The sequence below is a fragment of the Papaver somniferum genome, chromosome 3 (genome assembly GCF_003573695.1).
Source record: "Papaver somniferum cultivar HN1 chromosome 3, ASM357369v1, whole genome shotgun sequence".
NCBI classification, from domain to species: domain Eukaryota; kingdom Viridiplantae; phylum Streptophyta; class Magnoliopsida; order Ranunculales; family Papaveraceae; genus Papaver; species Papaver somniferum.
The window spans coordinates 201,465,550-201,486,358 of record NC_039360.1 but is presented as its reverse complement, the minus strand read 5'-3'; the positions used below and the strand labels follow the sequence as shown (position 1 = coordinate 201,486,358).

The window sequence follows — 20,809 nt, the reverse complement described above, 5'->3', positions numbered from 1 at the left end:
AACGGATTGTAATGAATTATTGTAATTTGTTTATCCATATGATGTAAGAGTTTTGTCACTAAAATTGACAAAGGGGGAGATTTTTAGAGCATTGCTCGGTTGAACCCACCAAGCGTTGGTATGTCAAGTTTGGTTGTCATATTTTAGTGAATCAAAACTCATGTTAAGAGTCGCTTGATTATGTACTAGAGTCAACTTCGTATAGGTTAGCTTGAAAGTATTAGGATATGAGACATTACAAGTATTGCGAAGACTTGAAGATGTGAAGAAGCAAGGAGCTACAATGACAACAATCATCCTTCCACTTGAGGTTAGTGATATTTGACCTGAACTGTTTCATTCCCTAACGTATCTTTCAAGTCGTGCATATTGAAAACATAACTGCGAAGCATATTTGAACTCTAGATAGACATAGTATTAAGGAATACAATACGAGGTTTATTGCTTAACCATTAAACTTTGTAGATAAGACATTTACATAATCATTTGAATGCTATTGTGATTATGTATGGGTATGAGGTGAGGATTTCATCTTAGAGAACAATGTTTACATGTGTTCAAAGGAAGTAAGTTCATAAACTTGTTTGTGGACCGAAAAGAAAATTGCCAGGTGTTATTAGTTTTGTTATTCATTGCATATCTTATGAACAACCAATATGTGTGATAGAGTATAACCGCTCACAACTTGTTTTGTTCTTGGTAGAACTATTCACAAAGGCTTGACTTATGTATTGGTATAACTTTTAATAGTAAAACCGATCTTAAGTAATCACCTGTGGTATGATCGGATTTTGTATGTCTGACCAATTAAAAGGAAAGGGGAACCGATCCTTGTAAGGAGTGCAGTACATGAAAGGGAACCGATCCTTGTATGGGGTGCAGCAAGCTTTATAGCAGAAAGGGGAATCGATCCTATGGACATGTGCAACACGTTTTTAGGCAAAGGGGAACCGATCCTATGGACATGTGCAACACATATAAGTTAGATACCATATATATGTGGGGAACCGATCCTAGTACCTATTCAACCGAATTTTTGGAAAGCTAGTGTGACTATGCACAGTACTCACATGGAGGTAGAACCGAAACTTGTTTTGGTAGAACCGTAAACCCATGATTGTGATTGAATGTTGGTTTGATCAATCACATAGTTCTTCAAAGTCAGATGAACCAATTCTAAACTTGTTTGGAAGTGTGGAAAATCGGTTTCAAGTTTGTAAGTGTGAAAGAGAACTTACAAAGTTAAGATGTCGACAAACTTTGAACACGTGTTGTGAATGTTTATTTCTTTAATTGTTCAAAGATATTCCTTAATGGCTAAGGGAAGAGAATCCCAGGATCGAAACATAAGTAAGTTAATAATCTTTTAATTAAGGTTGGTGATTTCATTTTGTAGGGAAATTACAGAATTAGTAATGTGCATTTACTAATTAGATTTTCTGAGAGATTTGGATCGTTATTTTTGGAAAGAGCATTTCCAGTAATTATGAAAACCAAATATGTGCTTTAATGAATATCTTGAGAATATTTTCGGTATTGTAAATTCCATGGTGTCCAAACTTCCTTGTTTATAAATACTCGAAGTTTGCCTTTCTAGCAAACTAATCCTTCGTAACAACAGATTTACTCTTTTATTGTTCTTACTGGTGTAGCCGCCTATTCGGAGAGGAGAGTAACCTAATTAGGCGAAATCTCTTACGGCCGCTCAGTTTAAAGTCTTCTTTGGGATTGAGAAGCTCTAGCGTGTACCGTTGGTGGGAAACTAGATAATTGCGTTTTATCTTTTGTTTTCGATTGATTTGATTGACTAAAGGTGGTTGAAATCTGATTGCACCTAGTTTGTTTATTTTTGAGAATCTTCTCTTCTGATATAAGATTCACTCAAACCAGTTTAGAGTTTCGACAGGGATCTTTAGATTGTTGTTAGTTCTAAAGGTGATCTTGTGATAATCCATTGTTAACAGACTTCGTTCTGTGCGTGATTGATCACAAGAGATTCAAGTGATTGTGTGCAGGTTTTTATTGAAGATTTAAGAAGATTTGAAGACCAAAAAGATATTGAAGATCTGACTTGGGTTTTATAATCTTTGATTGCACAATACTTGTTTCGGTAAAAGAGGATCCAATTAATAATCGGTTTATCCTTGTGGTAGATTGGATTGATTAATTGAGTAGATCGGCATCAACACGTTTCTTTGGATTAAAGGTGTTGTTGACTTAATCTTAAACGATTACCTTTGGGTGATTGAACATAAGATAGATCTAAGGACCTGACGAAGGAATTTATGTTGAGATAAACGGAAGAGCCTTTGTCCGACTCATATCATTTGGTTGAATAGAGTTGATACCAAAAAATATTTGTTGTTCCTTTACTGTTTGGAATACGAACCAAAAGAATTGTTCCAAGTACGTGACCTATTTATAAGTTGGAGGCGTGGGAATACAGAAGGAACTAGGTGAACTATAGGGTTAGTTACTTGGTCTCAACTATACGAAGTTAGCGACTTAATCCTGAGAGTATTCAATTATGGACTAGGTCCCTGGGTTTTTCTGTATTTGTGGTTTCCTTGTTAAAAAAATCTTGCTGTGTCATTTACTTTTATATTCCGCATTATAATTGTTTTATTATAATTAAAGTAAATTACACAAACGTTGATTCTTATTTACTTGATAAGTAATCCTATTGTGTTTGGTTAAGTCCGAACCTTTGTATCAAGTAAACATACTTCGTTGTTGTATTGTCTCGATCTCGTATCCACAGACGATTACACGAAGTGTGAACCGATTAGTTGTATTGTCTCGACTCAGTCCATAGACAATCACTTTCGGAGAAAGGACTTATAGGTAGAAAAAGTTTTAGCTTGAGGTATATTTGGGTACCCTTTCCTTTTCACATGTTATACTAATCACACATATTGATTGTTCACAAGATATGCAATGAATAACAATACCAATAACACCTGGCGATTTCCTTTTCAATTCTTAAACCAAGTTCATGAATTTACTTCCTTAGAGCACATGTAAAACATTGTTCCCTAGGATGAAATCTCCACTTCATACCCATACATAATCACAATAGCATTTAAACGATTATGTCGATGTCTTATCTACAAAGTTTAATGGTTAAGCAATAAACCTCGTATTGTATTCCTTAATACTATGTCTATCTAGAGTTCAATCAGGATTCGCAGTTTTGTTTTCAATATGCACGACTTGAAAGATACGTTAGGTAATGAAACAGTTCAAGTCAAATATCACTAACCTCAAGTAGAAGGATGATGTTGTCGTTGTAGCTCCTTGCTTCTTCACATCTTCAAGTCTTCGCAATACTTATAATGTCTCATATCCTAATACTTTCAAGCTAACCTATACGAAGTTGAATCTAGTACATAAACAAGCGACTCTTAACATGAGTTTTGATTCACTAAAATATGACTACCAAACTTGACATACCAACGCTTGGTGGGTTCAACCGAGCTATGCTCTAACACAAACCCTAAACAAGTGTATTGCACAAGAATGTTTTTTGATTCAAGAGATCAATTTGTAAGACTCTGGACTAAACCAAGAAATGTCCGTTCCAGATTCAATTTGGTCACAAAGTGAAGGAGAAGGGTTGATCTTAGGGAGGGAAGCGAAGAAGTTGTTTGGGATCAGAATGTTGAATTATGAATGTGTGGTTGTTTTATGACTTGTATCAGAATGTGGAACTGGATTGCAGAGTGTAAGATATCAGTTCTTGGTCTTTTCTAAATACTTGTGTTGATCACCTCTGTTTTTGGTTGAAATAGGTTGAAAACCTATTTATATAGTCATAGTTGCACGCACCCTGATCTTATAGGAAATGGGAGTAGTTGAGCGATGGAGAAGTGGGGATCGTGTAAAAATGCTGAAAACCACGTATTACTATGAGAGAAAACGGTTAGTTTACACCCACTACTTCTCTGCTATCCATACCAATACCCTGATGAATATCCCCCAGTTTGTGACATGTTTGATGTCTCGAGTATTTTTATGAAAAAATATGCAGCAGTTTGCTGAGTGGGTCTTGTGTGCAAGACCAACGAGCCAAGTCACGAGACTTGCCGTAACGATATTAGGTCAAATAACTGAGTTATTTGTGAAGACGATATTTGTAAAATATCATATGTATTCGATGCATGTAGAGCATCGGTTTTAAGCAAGCAGCTCAAAATAATCGATGTTCACGAAGCATCATTGTTTTAGAGATCGCCTAAGTTAGTCGTGGAGCTTAATGTCTTAAAAGAAGCATGACCGATTGTTTTCAGGGAGCTGATAGAAGCCACGCGCGCATGCTAGAGGTTGGCCGATCGGTACCTATATGAGAGTGGCGGCTGGTAGCCATTCTAACATCTTATCGGTCGGCCCAGGATAGATATGAACCGGTTATATCGTCTAGCCAAGTTGAGTGGCTGAGATGATTTACGGCAGTTGATGGCTGCCGCTGAATTATGCAAACAGTGCGACCAGCCTATTTTGGGTGATCGTTAGGGGGGCACATGGGCGAGTTGTGGCCTGGACGATCGCTCCTCATAGAAGAGGGGTGGCCAGTGATCACAACGTCACCCTGTTGGCCATCTAAAATCCGATCTAAACCGTCCGACTAAGCCGGCGAAGTTGGACGAACGAGATGATTTTCGGCAGTTGTGTAACGCCGCTAACTCAAATTAGGGTTTTAAATTCGTGTGACCATCCCTATTTAGGCTGATCGATTCAAAGCACTGGTTGTTGATTCAAGCAGGCTGATTGGCCACATAGAGAGGTGGGTTGACGGCGAGCATGATGGCATCTTATTGGCCGCCTGAAATTGGATCTAAGCCAGTCAATTTGGCCGGCAAAGATGGATGGATGTGTCATTTTGCGACGGTAGCACGCTTCCGCAATGCAAATTAGGGTTTCCAAAACAGTGCTTTCACCCTACTTTGGGCAAGCGATTTGATGCACTCCTGGCTTGCCGTGTGTAGTTCAATCGGCTAGGGATGGATGTGAGTCGCCGGTGAACACACCTGCACCTCTTTGATCGTTCGAAACATGATCTAAGTCGTCCAATCAGCTGGCTAAGTTGGGCGGACGCGATGGTTTTGATACCGTTATGCTCGATCTTAACTCGTTGGAGTTTCTCTTTCGCACCGCAACTAGCCTAGTTATGGCTAGCGATTAGTGCCGCTACTGGCAGATTTAGAGGATTCCGATTGGCTGGGAAGATAGTGGGCTCTCCGGTGGACATCGTGGAGTTTGCCTAATTCCGCTAGGAAGAGGCTAAGCTTGTTGAATTGAGTGGCCAAATCGTGTAGCCGTGATCGTTTTTTGAGACTGACATGGGCAGTCTAGATTAGATTCCTTAAGGAATTAGGAGCATCGACCAACCAACTTGTAACTTTATTTAAAGGTGTGTGTGGCGGGTTTAGAGCGATCTGATTAGTCGATAGCAAAGGGGGCCGGCAAGCAGCAACACGGAGCGTGGCCAGCCGGCCATAGGCGGCGCCTGTTGAGACAAATCTGCCGGCCAAGTGGCGAGGCCACGCCTCCTCTTGCTGCTGCTCCTACTTGCCACAACTCCTCTCTTACTTCTCTTTTTTTGATTTTTGGGTAGGACTTTGCTCCTACTAGTCCATGGCGGATTAATTTCCTAGTTTTCCTAGGTTTAGTTTCGATCAATAGGGTTGGAATTATCGCGCATGGCGTAAAAAACCTAATTTTTGCAAATTAATAAAATTAGGTTAAAGGACTGAATTTTTCGGGTTGCCGCAGAACCAATTAATTTTTGGTGAATTTTGTGCGCTCATACAAAATCACTAATAATGTTTCAGAGGGCATCATAACTTTGTGTGCCCCTGATTGAGTATTTCCATGCAAATCTTAATCCTGACACTTCGGGAAATTCATGTTGCTCAATTGCGAGAGAACATTAATCGTCGTGTCATGTCAAAATCAAGAGTTCGGCTGGGAACATAGCATGGAATGAATACTCGGCAGGCTCCGGCATACTCATTAGGCTCTATGCTAGTGAAAAATTCATTTAGGAGCTTGAGTTTCAATATAATATGAAGAGAGACATAAGCACTCATCATATTCTGATATATTCTTCAAATTCCTTGCGGAATATAGACATATCAAGGTCTACTACTTCTGATGCTGGGTCACATAGGCAGACTTTTACATTTTTCACCATATACTAAAAATTACCATCAACAAGTACGTATTTAATTCTATTAAATACGTTTGTATAATTATGATGAATTACGAGACTCGTTTATTGTAGAATTCGTATCTTGAAAGATAGATAAAAAATTTCATTCTTGGCAGAATTCGGATCTAAATATATTGGATAGACTAGATTGATCTTGGATATTAATTTTTGAGATCGTCCAAGTACTCTATGTAACAATCAGGTTCACGGACTCCATTGTCTAGACTTTGTGATTGAGAAGAGATAGAGGTATAAACTTTACATACATATTGTCAAGGATCATTAAGTTGGTCTACATGAAATTATACTAGGTTTTGTCCATACATGTTTCGAAAAATTTGGTGGGGAACTTGGTACCCTTTCATTTTCATTGATATATAGATCATTATAAATCACAACAATTGTCCTTAGCAATCGTTGTTTCTCATGACAAAGCTTATCGATAACTTTATTCAGATCGTTACATATATCGACCTTGTGAGTCTGTGTACTGATTGCTCTTATCAAATCAAAGATCTTCATGTCAGTTGTTACATCGTAATACACGAACCCGTTCTGATACCAATTGAAAATGAGGGGTACCAAGTACACCACCAACTTTTTTGTTTGATTAGGATTACGAATCCGTGTAGTACTTTTGATAATCGAAAGATGCAGAAAAGTAGAAAGCACACATAGATAATAATTTTTATTACGAGGAAAAATGCACCTGCAGAAAAACCTCGGGGCTTCGTCCAGCTTTGAACACCAAATCGTATACAGCCGCTACAGATACTAGCCTACTATCAGACTTCGAACTGGAATGTAGTTAAGACAAAATTAGCCCTCCAAGAAATTCAGCTGCAAGCGTGCTCCTTACGTCTCTTGAACCTCTCAAGGGTCTACGTAATTGATTCCCTTAGCTGACGTCCTTTACATCCTAATAGTTTCTTAAACCCAAGTGAAGACTTTTGATACCAATCTGCCTCCAACAAATAAACCTATTTGATTTCCCTTTATATCGTTTAGATAAAGTCTTGGAAATATGTTTGCAATAAACAAATCTAGCAACCTCACGAATCTGAAACACTTACAATCAGTTAGATGGGAAGCCTGAATTACTAACCACCTCTCGAGCACAATCTATACCAATCTTAGAAAAAGAGTTTTAGATATCTATATTTAGGAATCTTAAAGTCTAAGATGAAAAGAACTTTTCGACATCTATCTATCTCGTTCCTGATCGGAGATTGATGGAAACCTCAACGATCAATAAGAATAAGATCAGGATACACGAACTATCAGGTAAAAATTAGTCAGACCTGGATTCACAAATCTCTAAGTGTTTAAGTCGTAAACCTAATTATATTTCTCAAAAGAAACCTAGGTTATAAAGGACGACTCAAGCAAGCAACTAGGGCACAAAAGTGTTATGGATTAGATTTCCCAGTTTTTTGAGTCTCTTATTTATAGACTTTCAAGACTATAGGTAGCTTTGGATTGAAGCTAAGACAACTTGAGATTCAAGAAAAAAAATTCTCAGTGTAAGCACGTGTGTTGTGTGAAGTATGTCTTAAAATTACACAGAAGAATATACATTATGTTCTAGGGTACTGGAAACCCTGTACAATGATAATTCATGGAAAATATTCCTTGTGAACTTATAAGCATAATCGTGTTCAACGACACTCAAGACTTAAACCATGATTCACTAACACAAGGTGATTTAATGAAAAAAGTTGTTTTAGAAGTGTTTATGTGAGTTATAGTAATTCCAAATATATTTGTGAAAATAGTTTACGAGCATATGTTTAGTTCGTACTTGGGTAGGTATGTGTGATCACTATACATATAGATTAGTCAGGACTCGGTACTAGGGTAAGCATACTGGGTATGCATACCAATAGCCATTCACGAACACGGGACCTTGGGGTACGCGTACTGGGCATGCGTACCTTCCACCTTTTCATGAACTGGGAACCTTAGGGTGGCGTACTGGGTATGCGTACCTACCATGTTCCATAAATCAGATGTCTAGGTTACGTGTACTCGGTGTGCATACCTACCCTTTGACTAGAATCTTAGCAGTTCTGAAAACTCTCTTTAAAATATTCTAGGTCGCCATAGATATGAAATATCATTGCTTGGACATTTTCCAAATGATCAACTTGAAACAGAAAATGAAGAGTAAATTGTTTTTAACTAAGATTGTTAAGGATCTATGAATATCCATTGCTTGAACCTTATTTCGAGAGATTTATCAAGACAAGCTTGACTTGAAATTTCTTGTTTGCGGTATTAAATCTACTAAAATCATATGACATAAACTCATAAAGATAGAATGGTAGATCCCACGGGTAAATAAGATGGTTCAATCTTCACATAACTCTTTTTCAATGAACTTCTCTCCAAATGTCTTCGTTTGATCTTCAGTCTTCCAGGATTATTCAGTGATATCTGATACTCAACTACCATAATCTAATCCTAGTCCAAGACTTGACTTTAATAAACTATAAATCAAGATATAGTTTTATGCATCTAACATTGAAAACAAGTTTGAAATAACAAAACTTGTGAGTTCGACCAAGCAATGATCTAACAAAGACAGTTACCAAAGAAACAAAAGGTTTCTTCACATCGTGCCATTGATAAGAGCGGAAAGAAAGGGGGAAAATGTAATGTTAAAATATCGTAGGGACACGTGGCTATATCTGAAGAGATGTGGTATCAAAGTAGGACAAGATCGAAGCACCATATCCTCTCTTAAGGTTCAACACGGTACATATCTACCACATCTATCCAGAAGTACGACACTTGGAAAGCAGAGAAAGGGATCAACGGTCGAGTTTGAATTAGGGGGCCAGACATTAGATGCTACTGACATGGTATGCATGAGGTAATCAGGCGGTTCGAACAGTGTGGGACCCGATAGAAGAAGACTTGCAAGACACTCAAATCTCGGTCAAGGTAACCACCACATCGAAAGATACGAAGAGGATATCGGGGATAGCATATGGGGAGATTCTAGTCATGCCTCCCGACAAGGGAATATCAACTTCGATAAATACGTCTAAGACCGTAGTTTCATTCTATGTACACCTCATCTATAGATACATAGATGAGGCAGGAGTTTCAGGAATTTCAGAAGAGTGAGAGTCACTGATTTGGTCTGCAGTCAATTGTATCGCCTCGCAATCTACCTGCAATGGTTGGGGATATTCTGTTTAAGCTTCAGCTGTAGATTGGTAGTATGAACCTGCAGTTTAACTGCACTCTACTTGAGTTGTAGCTTGGATGATTTTGCAGTTGTTATGCACTCTCTGTCTTGCCTTTACGGTTTCATTCCTTGTCTTTTAAGACCTGGATTTTCTTTGGTGTAACACTGTATTGCCTTGTTTGTTTTTTATGATATAACGTTCGCTCTCGAGCAAAAAAAAAAAAAAAATCACCCTTGTGGTATATGTTTGTGTTTGATTTCATATTTCTCTTTACTTGCCTTACTTCATGATTTTTACTTTAAATCTATAAAGCACTGATACGCCAGTATTGGCGCCGTATCCACGTCAGACGCGCGTCAGACACATGACGTGTGTGTAGAAATATATACTCTATTTTACTAGTTGGGTAATCTAGTATGTTAGGAAAATTAGTATAATAGTTAACTTTTCTACCGATAGGCTGAGTCTTTTTCATGTATTTACGTGATTAATATATTTGATATACTATTATACGTATAAACGTCTCAGCATCCTAATGATTCTAAATTTTTCCAATCCTTGTATCCGCTTGATGTCGTTTCCATGTCAGTGCTCCACAACTTTGAATTAGGATGTTAGAGGCTCTACAACTACGTACGTTCATCAAGTAGACTTTGATCTGCACTTATAAATCTTTAGCTGATTCCATCAATCAATCTGTATCACAATCATTAATACGATGGATACTGATTAGGAGCACAGTTGGAAAGTTTTTGAATCAAATCTTTCGAGAAGATAAGGAATCTATTGGAGCTTAAATTTCTTATGCCCGTGTTGGATTCTTGGTACAATTGGATCTACGGCTTTTTTTTTTCTTCTTTTTTTTTGCATTTTTAACTAGACTTTGTTTATTGCGAAAAGAGACAAGTTGTAGTTCACACTTCGTAGTGCTCGTGAGAATATTCTCCTATAAAAAGACAAAGGTTATCCAAGTTTCAACCATTTATACACTGGTACGGGCATAATATGTGGTCTGGTTCGATTTTCCTTGCATATATTTTGTATGATATTGTGCTAACAAAGTTTTGCCACATCATACATAGCAACTCATTTTGGAACATGTACACCTTAAACTAGTTGTCTAAAATTCTTTTAAGATCATCTCAACCAATAACTATACATGGAGAATTTAGCCATCTTTTTATTATAACAATGATCGAGTTATTTTCAACGTGAGTAAATACCCTTACTCCTCCAAATCCACCTCCCCTAACTTTCAGGGAACTGTAGTAGCAATAAGAAACCATTTTTTGTTCCTACCTTATGCTACAACTAGGAAAAACATGACTTATTACACCAATGGTCAATGCATATGTCCCATAAGTCCAAACTTCCCGTGATTCTTTAATACTATATTTTGTTTGTCTAAAATAGTATAAAAACATGAAGCGAGGGAGGATGAGAACATGTGAAACACCGACACATCTGTATTGGTACCGTGTCCGCGTCAAATACGCGTCGGACACCGACACGACGCACGTCTAGAAATCTATACCTCATTTTACTAATTGGGTAATCAAATGGGTTATGAAAATTAGTATAATAGTTAATATTTTTTATGTATTTGAGTGATTAATGTATTTGATATAACATAATACTATGATATTAGTGTATCAAAAAAATTTCATTGATATATATATATATAAGCCTGTCTGTGTCCCGATGATTTTGAATTTTGCCGATCCCTGTGCCCGTATCGTGTCGTGTCCGTATCAGCGCTTCCCAGATGAGAACCATCACGCCACTTGTACTAACCCATCAAAGAAAAAAAGAAAAAAATCTCAGCAATTGGTAACAGGAGAGATTATTAAATATCAACTCCACTTTGGATCACTTTCGATCCACCTTCAAGTTTCTCTACAAGAACTGCAGGACTAAAGATATTACAGAAAGCAACTAGCTGGACATCTCAATAATGTCATCACGTTAATTGAAACATGGGCATCTTCTTGACAGATACCTATGTTCTGCTTTACAAATTCCGAGGGGACACTCAGTCCAGGTTCTTCTACGACGTTTCGTAGAAAACCGTTTCTAGGAATCGCGTGCAGCTAATTTCAGTTATATGTACTTACATTCACACTGAACTTGCATCAAGGGAAAAAACCATCGTTTTAAGTTTTACACAATCGTAAAGTCAGCTCATTTGGCAATTGTGGGTATTGTTAACTATGACGTACGCCCAGATAAGGACTTAAAATGTAAGGACTCCTACAAAATGAAAGATCGGAACAAAGACCAAACATTAAGGGAAATTTTGTTACAACGGTTCCAACTTTGGTAGCCTGCAAAGCAAATCAGCTGGGGTCATGTTAAACCAGAGTCAATGTTGCCCCACTAATGTCCTCATACTGGCAAGTCACACATTCACTGACATCTAGGAAAATTAGTCTAGCAAAATTAACCTAGGAAAATTAGAAAACATCCTACTAAAGAGTTTACAATTAATATCAAATTTGTCAGCAAATACTGAATTTCCTAAAAGAAAGGTAAACCTGAATGATGTTTCTGTTTCTCGTAATCAAATAAAACATGGGAATCTGTACCAACAAATCCTGTACAGAAACAATTTATACCGAATTAGGCTTCTTCAGTCCCACAGATTCCATTCAAACATGTAAGTTCAAAATTCCGGACTGCAAGCCTGGAACAGATCAACACAAGTTTTCTCCACAAATCTGTATAAACCAATGAATCACTCCTACATATATGATGAGCCTGGACCTATCCCGCCCTAGGTTAGTATAAAAAAACACATAACAAGTGTACCAGATACAGAGGTGGAGATCTCATTATCGTTCACCTTCAAGAAGCTGCAACAGAACACTGGAAGGTTCCTCATTTTGGCCCTAGTAAATAAACAGTGTTTCTCAATATCTCCTAATTTACAAAACACTGGATAACATCAGTTTAATTGCACTAGTCACTGAAACTTAGTCACCCAAGCACAGAAAGACGCTTCTTCAAGTATACATATGGAATCCTCAACGCCTAAAAGATTATAATTGACACACCCATTGCAAAGCACCCCACTGCCACCCAGGGACTCAAACGTTCACCTGTTTCACCAACCACATTAAGATTCGCGAAGTTAGTCACTCGGAAATAAAAACTTCTACATTTTGATTTGAAAAAGGAAACACTTGTGACTTGTATTAGGAAATTATGATACAAGTGATGATGCAAAAATTAGAAAATTATGATACAAGTGATAGATGCAATCAAAAATATAATGTGTTAAAGATGTCTTGTAATTGGTAAAAGATCCAGTGAGCATTGCATCCTCTTCACCTTTGTCCGACAAAACCTAGTTGTTGAGTGCAGCTTGATAGAAAATTTGTCAAAGGTGAAACAAAATACTCATAACCAACTTACACCTTCTATTTTACATTCAACCATTTGTCTGTCAAAATGCACTTAACAGCTAGGTCTTCTACGCACAAATACAACTCTAGGTCGGCTGAGAGTTGTACCAAAGTCGAAAAAGTGCAACAAGGCTCTGAAATCATCAACAAATACATTGAGCGAGCTTTAACTTTAAGGGTGGGGTCTAGTAAATTATACGCAAAGTAATTATCTCCCATTCATAAATATCCCTATTCAGACATTAATTGATCAATAAAGGAATCACAGACCTAATTATTTTGTTAACGCCCATGTTATAATTCATGTACTGAGCTAAGTCCTGGGTTGTATGTGTGGCAGTTTCACACTGCCTACACATAACTGCCTAATAGCTTTCAGATGAAGCATCTCTAATTATACTTTGTGTTTCCTAAACTCAGAGCTGGGAAGTTCCAAGTAACTAATTCAGGAATTTGAAAGCCTTTTCATGAAACTATCACGCAGATAATTTATGTACCAAGAGATTGCTTGCTCATTAAATAACCACTAAACCTGTTCAAGACTTCACAACCAACTAGAGAAGAAGTCGAGAACTCATTTCAATTTTACTAAGTAATTGGGTGGCCCTAAAATAAACAGGTCATTCCTAGTTAAGATCAAGCTGTACATGCGTGTATTAGTTAATAATTAATATACTAAATGTCTGATTTCCAAAGCACAACAAGTTGAACCAAGTACCAGATTTCCAACTATGTACTATGCAGGGGATGAGGGGGCATAACTGGATAACTACGATTATCATCGGAAACTGCACATGACATATAATCCAAAACTAGGGTCAAATTTTATGGCACTAAACATAGGAAAATACGGTGATGAATGGCCATGATTTCAAGCATAGCCAAATCCATTCCCAGCAATACAAAAATGGAAAATGCGAAAGAGAACTAACAAGAATTTAATGCAAATCAACATAAGAAAGATGAACATAAACTAAACCAGCCAGAATTAACAGAAAAAAGGTCTACCTATTCTGGCTGCCTTCCAGAAGAAACCTCGAAACCTACGAAATATGAAACACCATTAGAGATGAAGGCAATACAACTTTTCGCAACCTCGCAAAAGACAGTAAGACATCAGAGAAGCATCCTTCCCCGATGCGGTAGATAAGAACATCAGATCACTAAAAGCATTACATGAGTTTAGGAGCTTCTTTCCATTATAAGTAATCCTTGCTGGTAAACTTATGGAAAACTACTAATATTATACAGAACTCAGTACTCCATTGAAGCAAATTTTCAAAAAAGAAGAGTCAACAAAACACAGGATGAAAAAACATGGAAGAGTCCAAAATATGAGATCCTTGTCAGAAAAAAGTAATATTGTTCCTCACAGGTCAGAACTCTAGAGAATGATGGCATGCAAAGTTCTTCCTTAACAGATCAAACACCTGTTCAAAAGGAAACAAATTCAAACCGCCACCTAATGTTTTAGCCTGAGCCCGAAAACGCCCTACTATTTATTTATTTTTGAAGAACAACACCCTACTATTTATGATTACAAAGTGTCAAGGTATCTAACAAAAAGTTAAGAAATAATGCTCCAACTATTCTCGCTCTTGATAGTTGATACGTTATAAAACCATAAACAAGATTCATTTGCTTCAGTAAATCATACATTGATTTTTATGCTCAGAATTTTAGCCTAATAACCCAAGCAACAAAGTAAATCCCAGACATAGATGGAAGTTCGGTTAAGTTTAACTAATAGAAGTAGAAGCAGGGACATGATGATCAATAATTAATTAAGAGGTTTATCTTTTCCTATTTTGAACACAAAAACTGAAAGAACATATCCAAGTAAGAAAATGAATAATCTTCTTTGCAACCCCAAAAAATTAGACTAGACGGCCATTCCTCCCTATTCAAAATTGAAGTTCTAAATATATTGTTCTTATCTAATGTGAATTTTTTTACTGTGAATCTTTACCATAAGTTATCACCCATCAATAATTTCCATTCAAAAACTTAACAAACTCCATTAACCATGTGCACAATCCTGAACTCCTGGAATATGTGTTTACAGACCAATGCCCAGATGTGCTCCTTTTCAACAAATCTGATTTCTATAATGAAAGACTATAAAAGCTAATCAAGCATCACAATTAAACAGCTATCTCCCTAATCACTAACTACATGGAGAAACAAGAAATAAAATACACGCTTTTCAGCCAACCATATAAATCAAGCAATTCGAAACCACGGGAACTAAATTGTTAAAGTCCCAAAAGATACAAATCCTGGAGGACCAGTACTAGGGTTTTGAATAATAAGGCTGTAGGGAGAGAGAGATCATACCCAGTTTTCTGTTGGAGAATAGTGGGAAATTGCATCTTAACGTAGGTACAAGTACAGATTACTAGTAACACCACTGACAAAAACGAATGAAAATTGAAGAGCGCAGACTGCAAAACCAAATAAAGAAAAAAAAACTCATAATTCACAATATCCAAATCTCACTTGAGAAAAAATAATCAAAGATATGAGATTGCACTTACCATTTCTAGATTCTAATTTAAAACTTGATCGATATATCAGCCTACAGAAGCAAAGATGCAATCAGAATATTAGTTAAGATATAAAAAGAAGTAATAGATAAAGATCCTTAGCAACTAAGCAAAGTAAGAACGACATCTAAATTCGAAGAAATCCTAACTGTGTCTTTCCCAGATAGATTCAATTTGAAGAATAAAGTAAGTAAATTACCTGATCCTACTGGTATTCCAAGTGATGGAAAGATCGAAACCTTGGCTCTGTATGAGAGAGAACGATCCCTTCCAGCGAAAAGAAAAGGAAAAAAAACGACCCCTTCTACTGTGATTTTAATCCGATCCAATTCGATTCCTTTGAACCGGTTTTACTTAGAGCCGTACCGGCAAAATACGTGTGTTTTTAACCCGAATTCGCCGGGAGCGGGTTGGTAGTTGGTTATGAATATAAAAACCTGCTAAAAGATTGGTAGTCTTTTTTTCTTTTTTGTATAGATAATTGTATCGGTAGTTGGTTATTAGACAAACCCTCCGAAACCCACCAGAAAAAATCCGCTATATATACACCATTGATACAAACTAATCCTAACCCTCCATTAATTGAAACCCTAGTAGTACGAGTAGATAACCCCAGTTTCCTTACCAAACACACATTCTAAAAACTTCCATGTTTCAGCCATTCATCATGACAAACAACGGCAGCACACAAATCATTATCGGTTCCTGTCTTCCCAGTTCAAACTCCACCGTAGATCAACACAAACTCGTACACTTAATTCTTGTTTGGATTATCTCCTGAAATCATCCCAGTAGCACTCAAAGAAGTACCTGTATCACTGAATTCTGACGGAGACAATCAACTCCTCCGCCGTATTTAGAACTTTCAAAATCATACCCTCGATCCTTTGCAGTCACACAAACCTTAGCACACGTCCTTATGAATTCACCCTTGGTCCCTTGAATGACTTGTACCATTTTTTTTTCCTTGTACGACCTTACTCTTTCTTGACCTGGTCCCATGAATGGTTTCAAGTTAGTATATAACCCTGTTTCATTCTTTCACTCCTTCTCCTCTCTTTCAGTCTTAAAACTTGCAGAAAATATCGAACTACAGCATGAAGCGGTTTAAATCCAAAACCGACCGACCCATAATGGGCGGGTTAGAAAACCCGTCCGATGCTTGTGCGGGCGGAGTTGGTTATGAAAATAAAAACCCGTTATAATTGAATTGGTAGTTGGTATTAGCTGAAATCCGACCCGCCCGACCCATGTACAGCCCTAGGCAACCCACTAAAAATAACCAAATATGATCATGTTTTTCTGATGTCTTGAAGAGTTGGAAAGTTCGCATAGCTAAGCAAACCGTAAGCGCGTGTTTGGAGTGGGAAACTCCTCCAAAAGACAACAGCACGAGAGATCAATATAGGTGCAAGCTCCCATAAGCTTAAACAACTTGGGCAGGCTGGTCAGCCATTTTCGTTTTTACTTTCGGAGTACACGAGAAACAATTGTAGTTGAGTTCATTAATACTCCAGTATTCAAGGCTAGACTACGATTGGACAAGCTACAAAATACCCATTTCGGTTTGTTTTCCTCTCTCCTTATGAAGGCATCTTTGGCTTGGCTAAATTTTTTTTAATCGAGTGGCTAGCTCATTGTCCAACCAATTTTATTTATTTTGATAAAAATAGATAGAAAAATAATCCTTAAAAATAGGAATTAAAAGTAGGAATTATCGTTTAATCCCATTTTCGCTAGGCTTTAGATAATCTAGTCATGTTCTCTAAAGCCTTATATACTAGGAGGTCCAAATTTACATAATTTCAAACGAGTTAATCTTTATATGAACGATGCAGTCCAAACTCCTTTTTTTCATGTCAAAAATGGCCCTCGTGTAAAATTCGCATACTGATTTTGTACGCAAATCATTTTTTAACTTTGATGTCCTTATTCGGCAGTATTCTGCATCGACGATGAAACTTTAGGTTTTAGTTGTTCACTCTGGCCTGCTCGATTACTCCTTTCAAATTTGAAGGATTTCTGTCTCCATCTCGTATTTATATCGGTTTCAATGTTTTCTTTTTTGATTGATCAAAAATCTGTTCGACCTTTTAGCGCTATTTCAAATTTAATTGAAAACAAATGGTGATCGTTTTTGTATCTTGATGATTCAGCTGTTTTTTTTTTAATTATTTCAATTTTATTTTTTATTTTAGGTTTTTGATTAACATTTAATTTTGATTTGTGCTTGTTTAATTTTTATTAAGATTAATTCAGTGTATAGATTGCGATCCTTGTTTTTTTCCCGCAGTTGTTGATTGATTTTTTAGATCTAATTGTTTGCTTGTTTTTAGGTGGAACACAAAGAACAATATTGTATGTAAATTTTTCAATCTGATTTCGTCTCAAAAACAATGTTGATTTTGGTCTTTCAGCTTAATTTTGAGGTGAGGGAAAATGAGAGATAGCCAAGAATTTTGCAGACACCAAAGGTATCAGGAAAACAATGAAAACTCTCGTGTCATTGAGGTACACAAAATTTCCCACCACCTTGTAATTATTCTCCGTCTTTGAATTCAACTTGATGATCAAAGTGGGTAATTAAATCCCAATACATTATATATCTAAATTTGTACAAGTAGGTGGTAGTGGGGGCGTAGTAATTCAAACTATTAAGTAGACTTGCTTCGATTATACAAATCCAAAACAAAGAAACTGAAATGACTTAATGTAAATGACTAGATGTGATCTGAGTATCTAGGTGACTAGTAGTATTCAACGATTTCAAAACTGGAATTAGCTCGCAGTTAATGAGGGAGTGGCCATACACAGAGAATTACAAATGTAATACTGTGGAAATTGTGATAATAATAGTGATGACGTTGTTTTGGCTGCTACGATTACTAGTAGTGATGGTAGTGTTATTGGATCATATCACAGCTAATGAGGGAGTGAACTGAAATATGAAGCCCCAAAATGTTTCGTCGATCTAGCTAAATCGATATACGAGCAAAAGACACGAGCTGGGATGTTGATCGCCTTTCACAACCGACAATATCTTTGAGACCTAGGATAGCTAGTAATAATTAATATTTAAAGGAGGGGTTTAATATTGGAAGATGGACTGGATGGATTCTTAACAGACGTGTATTTTAGTGATATTTATTTATGAACTGATATTTCTTTATTTTATCAATGTGGTACCAAGAATTAAGGAATTTTTTCTCGACCTTATCAGAACTACTACCGTTGGCCTCGGTTGATATTAGTACACCTATGTAATTCTCATGAATAAGATCGTTTTTATGGATGTTTTGAAGGGTTGTGCATATTGATGCACCAGTGTATTTTTTCATGTGAAAGTAAATTTGTGTGTGCTTATGAATGAACTGTTTCATACATGTTTTGCAGGAGTGTACATATTGGTGCACCAGTGTAATTTCCATGAAAAGGTAGGTCTAAGAGTAGATATGAATGACCAATTTCATGCACTTTTTTTGTAAGTGTATACAAAGTGGTGCACACGTGGAAAATTGACTGCATAAACTTTTGAAAATTTTGTGCATATGTAGCTTTTTGTAGGTTATTTAACGTTTGGTACCCAATAAATTTCCAATATCTACAATTGGTACCCAATATTTGAAATATTAAGGGTTGGTGCCTAGACCAACCGTTGACTGATAGAAACCGTTGGTACCTAGATCAACCGTTTGACCATTGGTACCTAGATCAACCGTTGACCGTTGACTGTTAGAAACAATTTTTATGTTTTCTAAATTTTTATTAAAAGAAAGAGTTGTTTGACAAGTTTACCCCTTGTTAGGTTTTCTCCGTCAATATATCCTCTTGTCTCTCCGTCAACATACACTTCACAACATCACCTCCACTGCTACAAAAATGAAAAATGAAACAACCGATTGAAGTTTTGAACCAGGTTTAGTGTTGATTTATCCCCCAATTTGTTACTCGCGAATATGGTGGTGGTAAGAGCCTTCTTTTGGTCTATTTTCGTTTACAAGTGAAAAAATTTATAACAAAATTCCTAGATCCCTTCTACCCTATCAGCAAATAACTGAACTCTATGCGAAGCAGTAGTTATAGTGACCGGGAGTTATGAGAGTAATCCTTCCAAGTTTCAACGAAAAAGTAAAACATAATTTTGGCGAGTTCTTAATTAACAGTTAATTTCTATTTTTTTGGTTTATTTTTTTGTTTTTGGCAGGAGCTGTGTTTGATTGGGGTGTAGGGCTGGCAACGGATAACCGATATCCGATATCCATTTCCGAAATCCGACATCCTATAAAATTTATCCGACATATCGGATATCGGATATCGGAATCGGATATTTTATCGGATATTTTCTCTTAACGATAACGATATTGGAATAGGCCTTTCCGTTAGGTTAATATCCGATATCCGATAGTCTAGGGGTGTACTTGTAATTTCCTACCCCTAGATATATGTTGCCCGCTGCCGACAGGGAGAACCTAATCGTAATCTAATCTTCTGAGTTCTAGATATTTTGGCAGTGGGAATTTTTGGAGGAGAAAACGAGGACTCGAGGAGGGATAAGGAGATTTGAAGAAGTTGAACAGAGGTCGGTGTGGATCTTGGTGAGTATGATTCTGTAAGTTTTTTGTTTATTTTCTTTGTTTCTCTGTTGATTTAGGTAATTGAAAGTGAGATTGAATAGTTGGATTTTGAATAGTTCGATTAGGGATTACTGATTTAGTTTTTTGTGTTGTTTGAATCAGCTGTGCGAAAATCCTCAAGGTAAGCTAGGGTTTCTTTCAATTGTTTTGATGTTTTCATTCTTGTATGAAGCAGCTTCAACTTCGATTTAGGGGTTACCGGTTTAGTTCATTTTGTGCGTGTGAAATGATATGCTAAGTTCCAATTATTGATTCTTCAGTTAAATGTTGGGTGTATTTTGGGTTAAAACTTCATTTAACCTCTAGTTCGATTTGAGATTTTGGGAAGTTAAAACATCTTATGTTGTGATAGAATTTGTCTTCAACGTTTGATTTGTTGTATTTTCTGGATTTCTTGGAGATATATAGGTAAACTGATGTTTTACTTGCTTGCAGGGCTGAAGACTGGTGCTTGTAACTCTGCAGCAGGATCTGCAAACACGGAGTTTGGAAATACCAAGGTCAGTGTGTCTGTGTGAGTGAGTATAACTTGTATGAGTTTAGGTAAAGGATTAGAGTTTTATTATTGGTTGAAATCGATAACATCCAACAGAGTTTTTCTATTTCTTGAACAACATGCTTTATGCTTTATGACTTTCATGTTCTGTGTTTTACTAATACTTTATTCATGTTGTTCTCAGAATGTCTGAAAGTCATAAAGCATCCAACAGAGTTGGAACTTCAGGCAGTCCAAGCATTGCTATGCTTAAGTGATTGGCTGCCAGACTTCTTTGATGCAGGTAAATCTTTGTTTCTTTTCCTTTACTTAATTCTTTTC

At 36.8% G+C, this 20,809-nt stretch overlaps 1 protein-coding gene and 1 long non-coding RNA gene across 2 annotated transcripts; one reads left to right on the top strand and one right to left on the bottom strand.

Moving 5' to 3' along the window:
• Nucleotides 1-11,884: 11,884 nt before the first annotated feature.
• LOC113358429 (protein kish-like) lies at nt 11,885-15,761 on the bottom strand. Its single transcript, XM_026601993.1, has 5 exons — nt 15,558-15,761; nt 15,350-15,390; nt 15,150-15,256; nt 13,821-13,855; nt 11,885-12,506 (listed from the first exon to the last, which is right to left on the bottom strand). The coding sequence occupies exons 2-5, from the start codon at nt 15,350-15,352 to the stop codon at nt 12,439-12,441; spliced, it is 213 nt and encodes a 70-aa protein (XP_026457778.1). The 5' UTR covers nt 15,353-15,390; nt 15,558-15,761; the 3' UTR covers nt 11,885-12,438.
• A 3,920-nt stretch (nt 15,762-19,681) lies between these two features.
• Nucleotides 19,682-20,492, top strand: LOC113362036. The gene is made up of 3 exons (XR_003365505.1): nt 19,682-19,953; nt 20,095-20,113; nt 20,428-20,492. It is a non-coding gene; the product is annotated as an uncharacterized LOC113362036 (long non-coding RNA).
• The last annotated feature ends 317 nt before the right edge of the window (nt 20,493-20,809 follow it).

Coding starts and splice junctions, on each gene's coding strand:
- LOC113358429 (XM_026601993.1), bottom strand. Junction 13,856..15,149: donor ATTCTCCAACAGAAAACTGG/GTATGATCTCTC, acceptor CATATTTCGTAG/GTTTCGAGGTTTCTTCTGGA. Junction 12,507..13,820: donor CTGGAAGGCAGCCAGAATAG/GTAGACCTTTTT, acceptor TTGGTGAAACAG/GTGAACGTTTGAGTCCCTGG.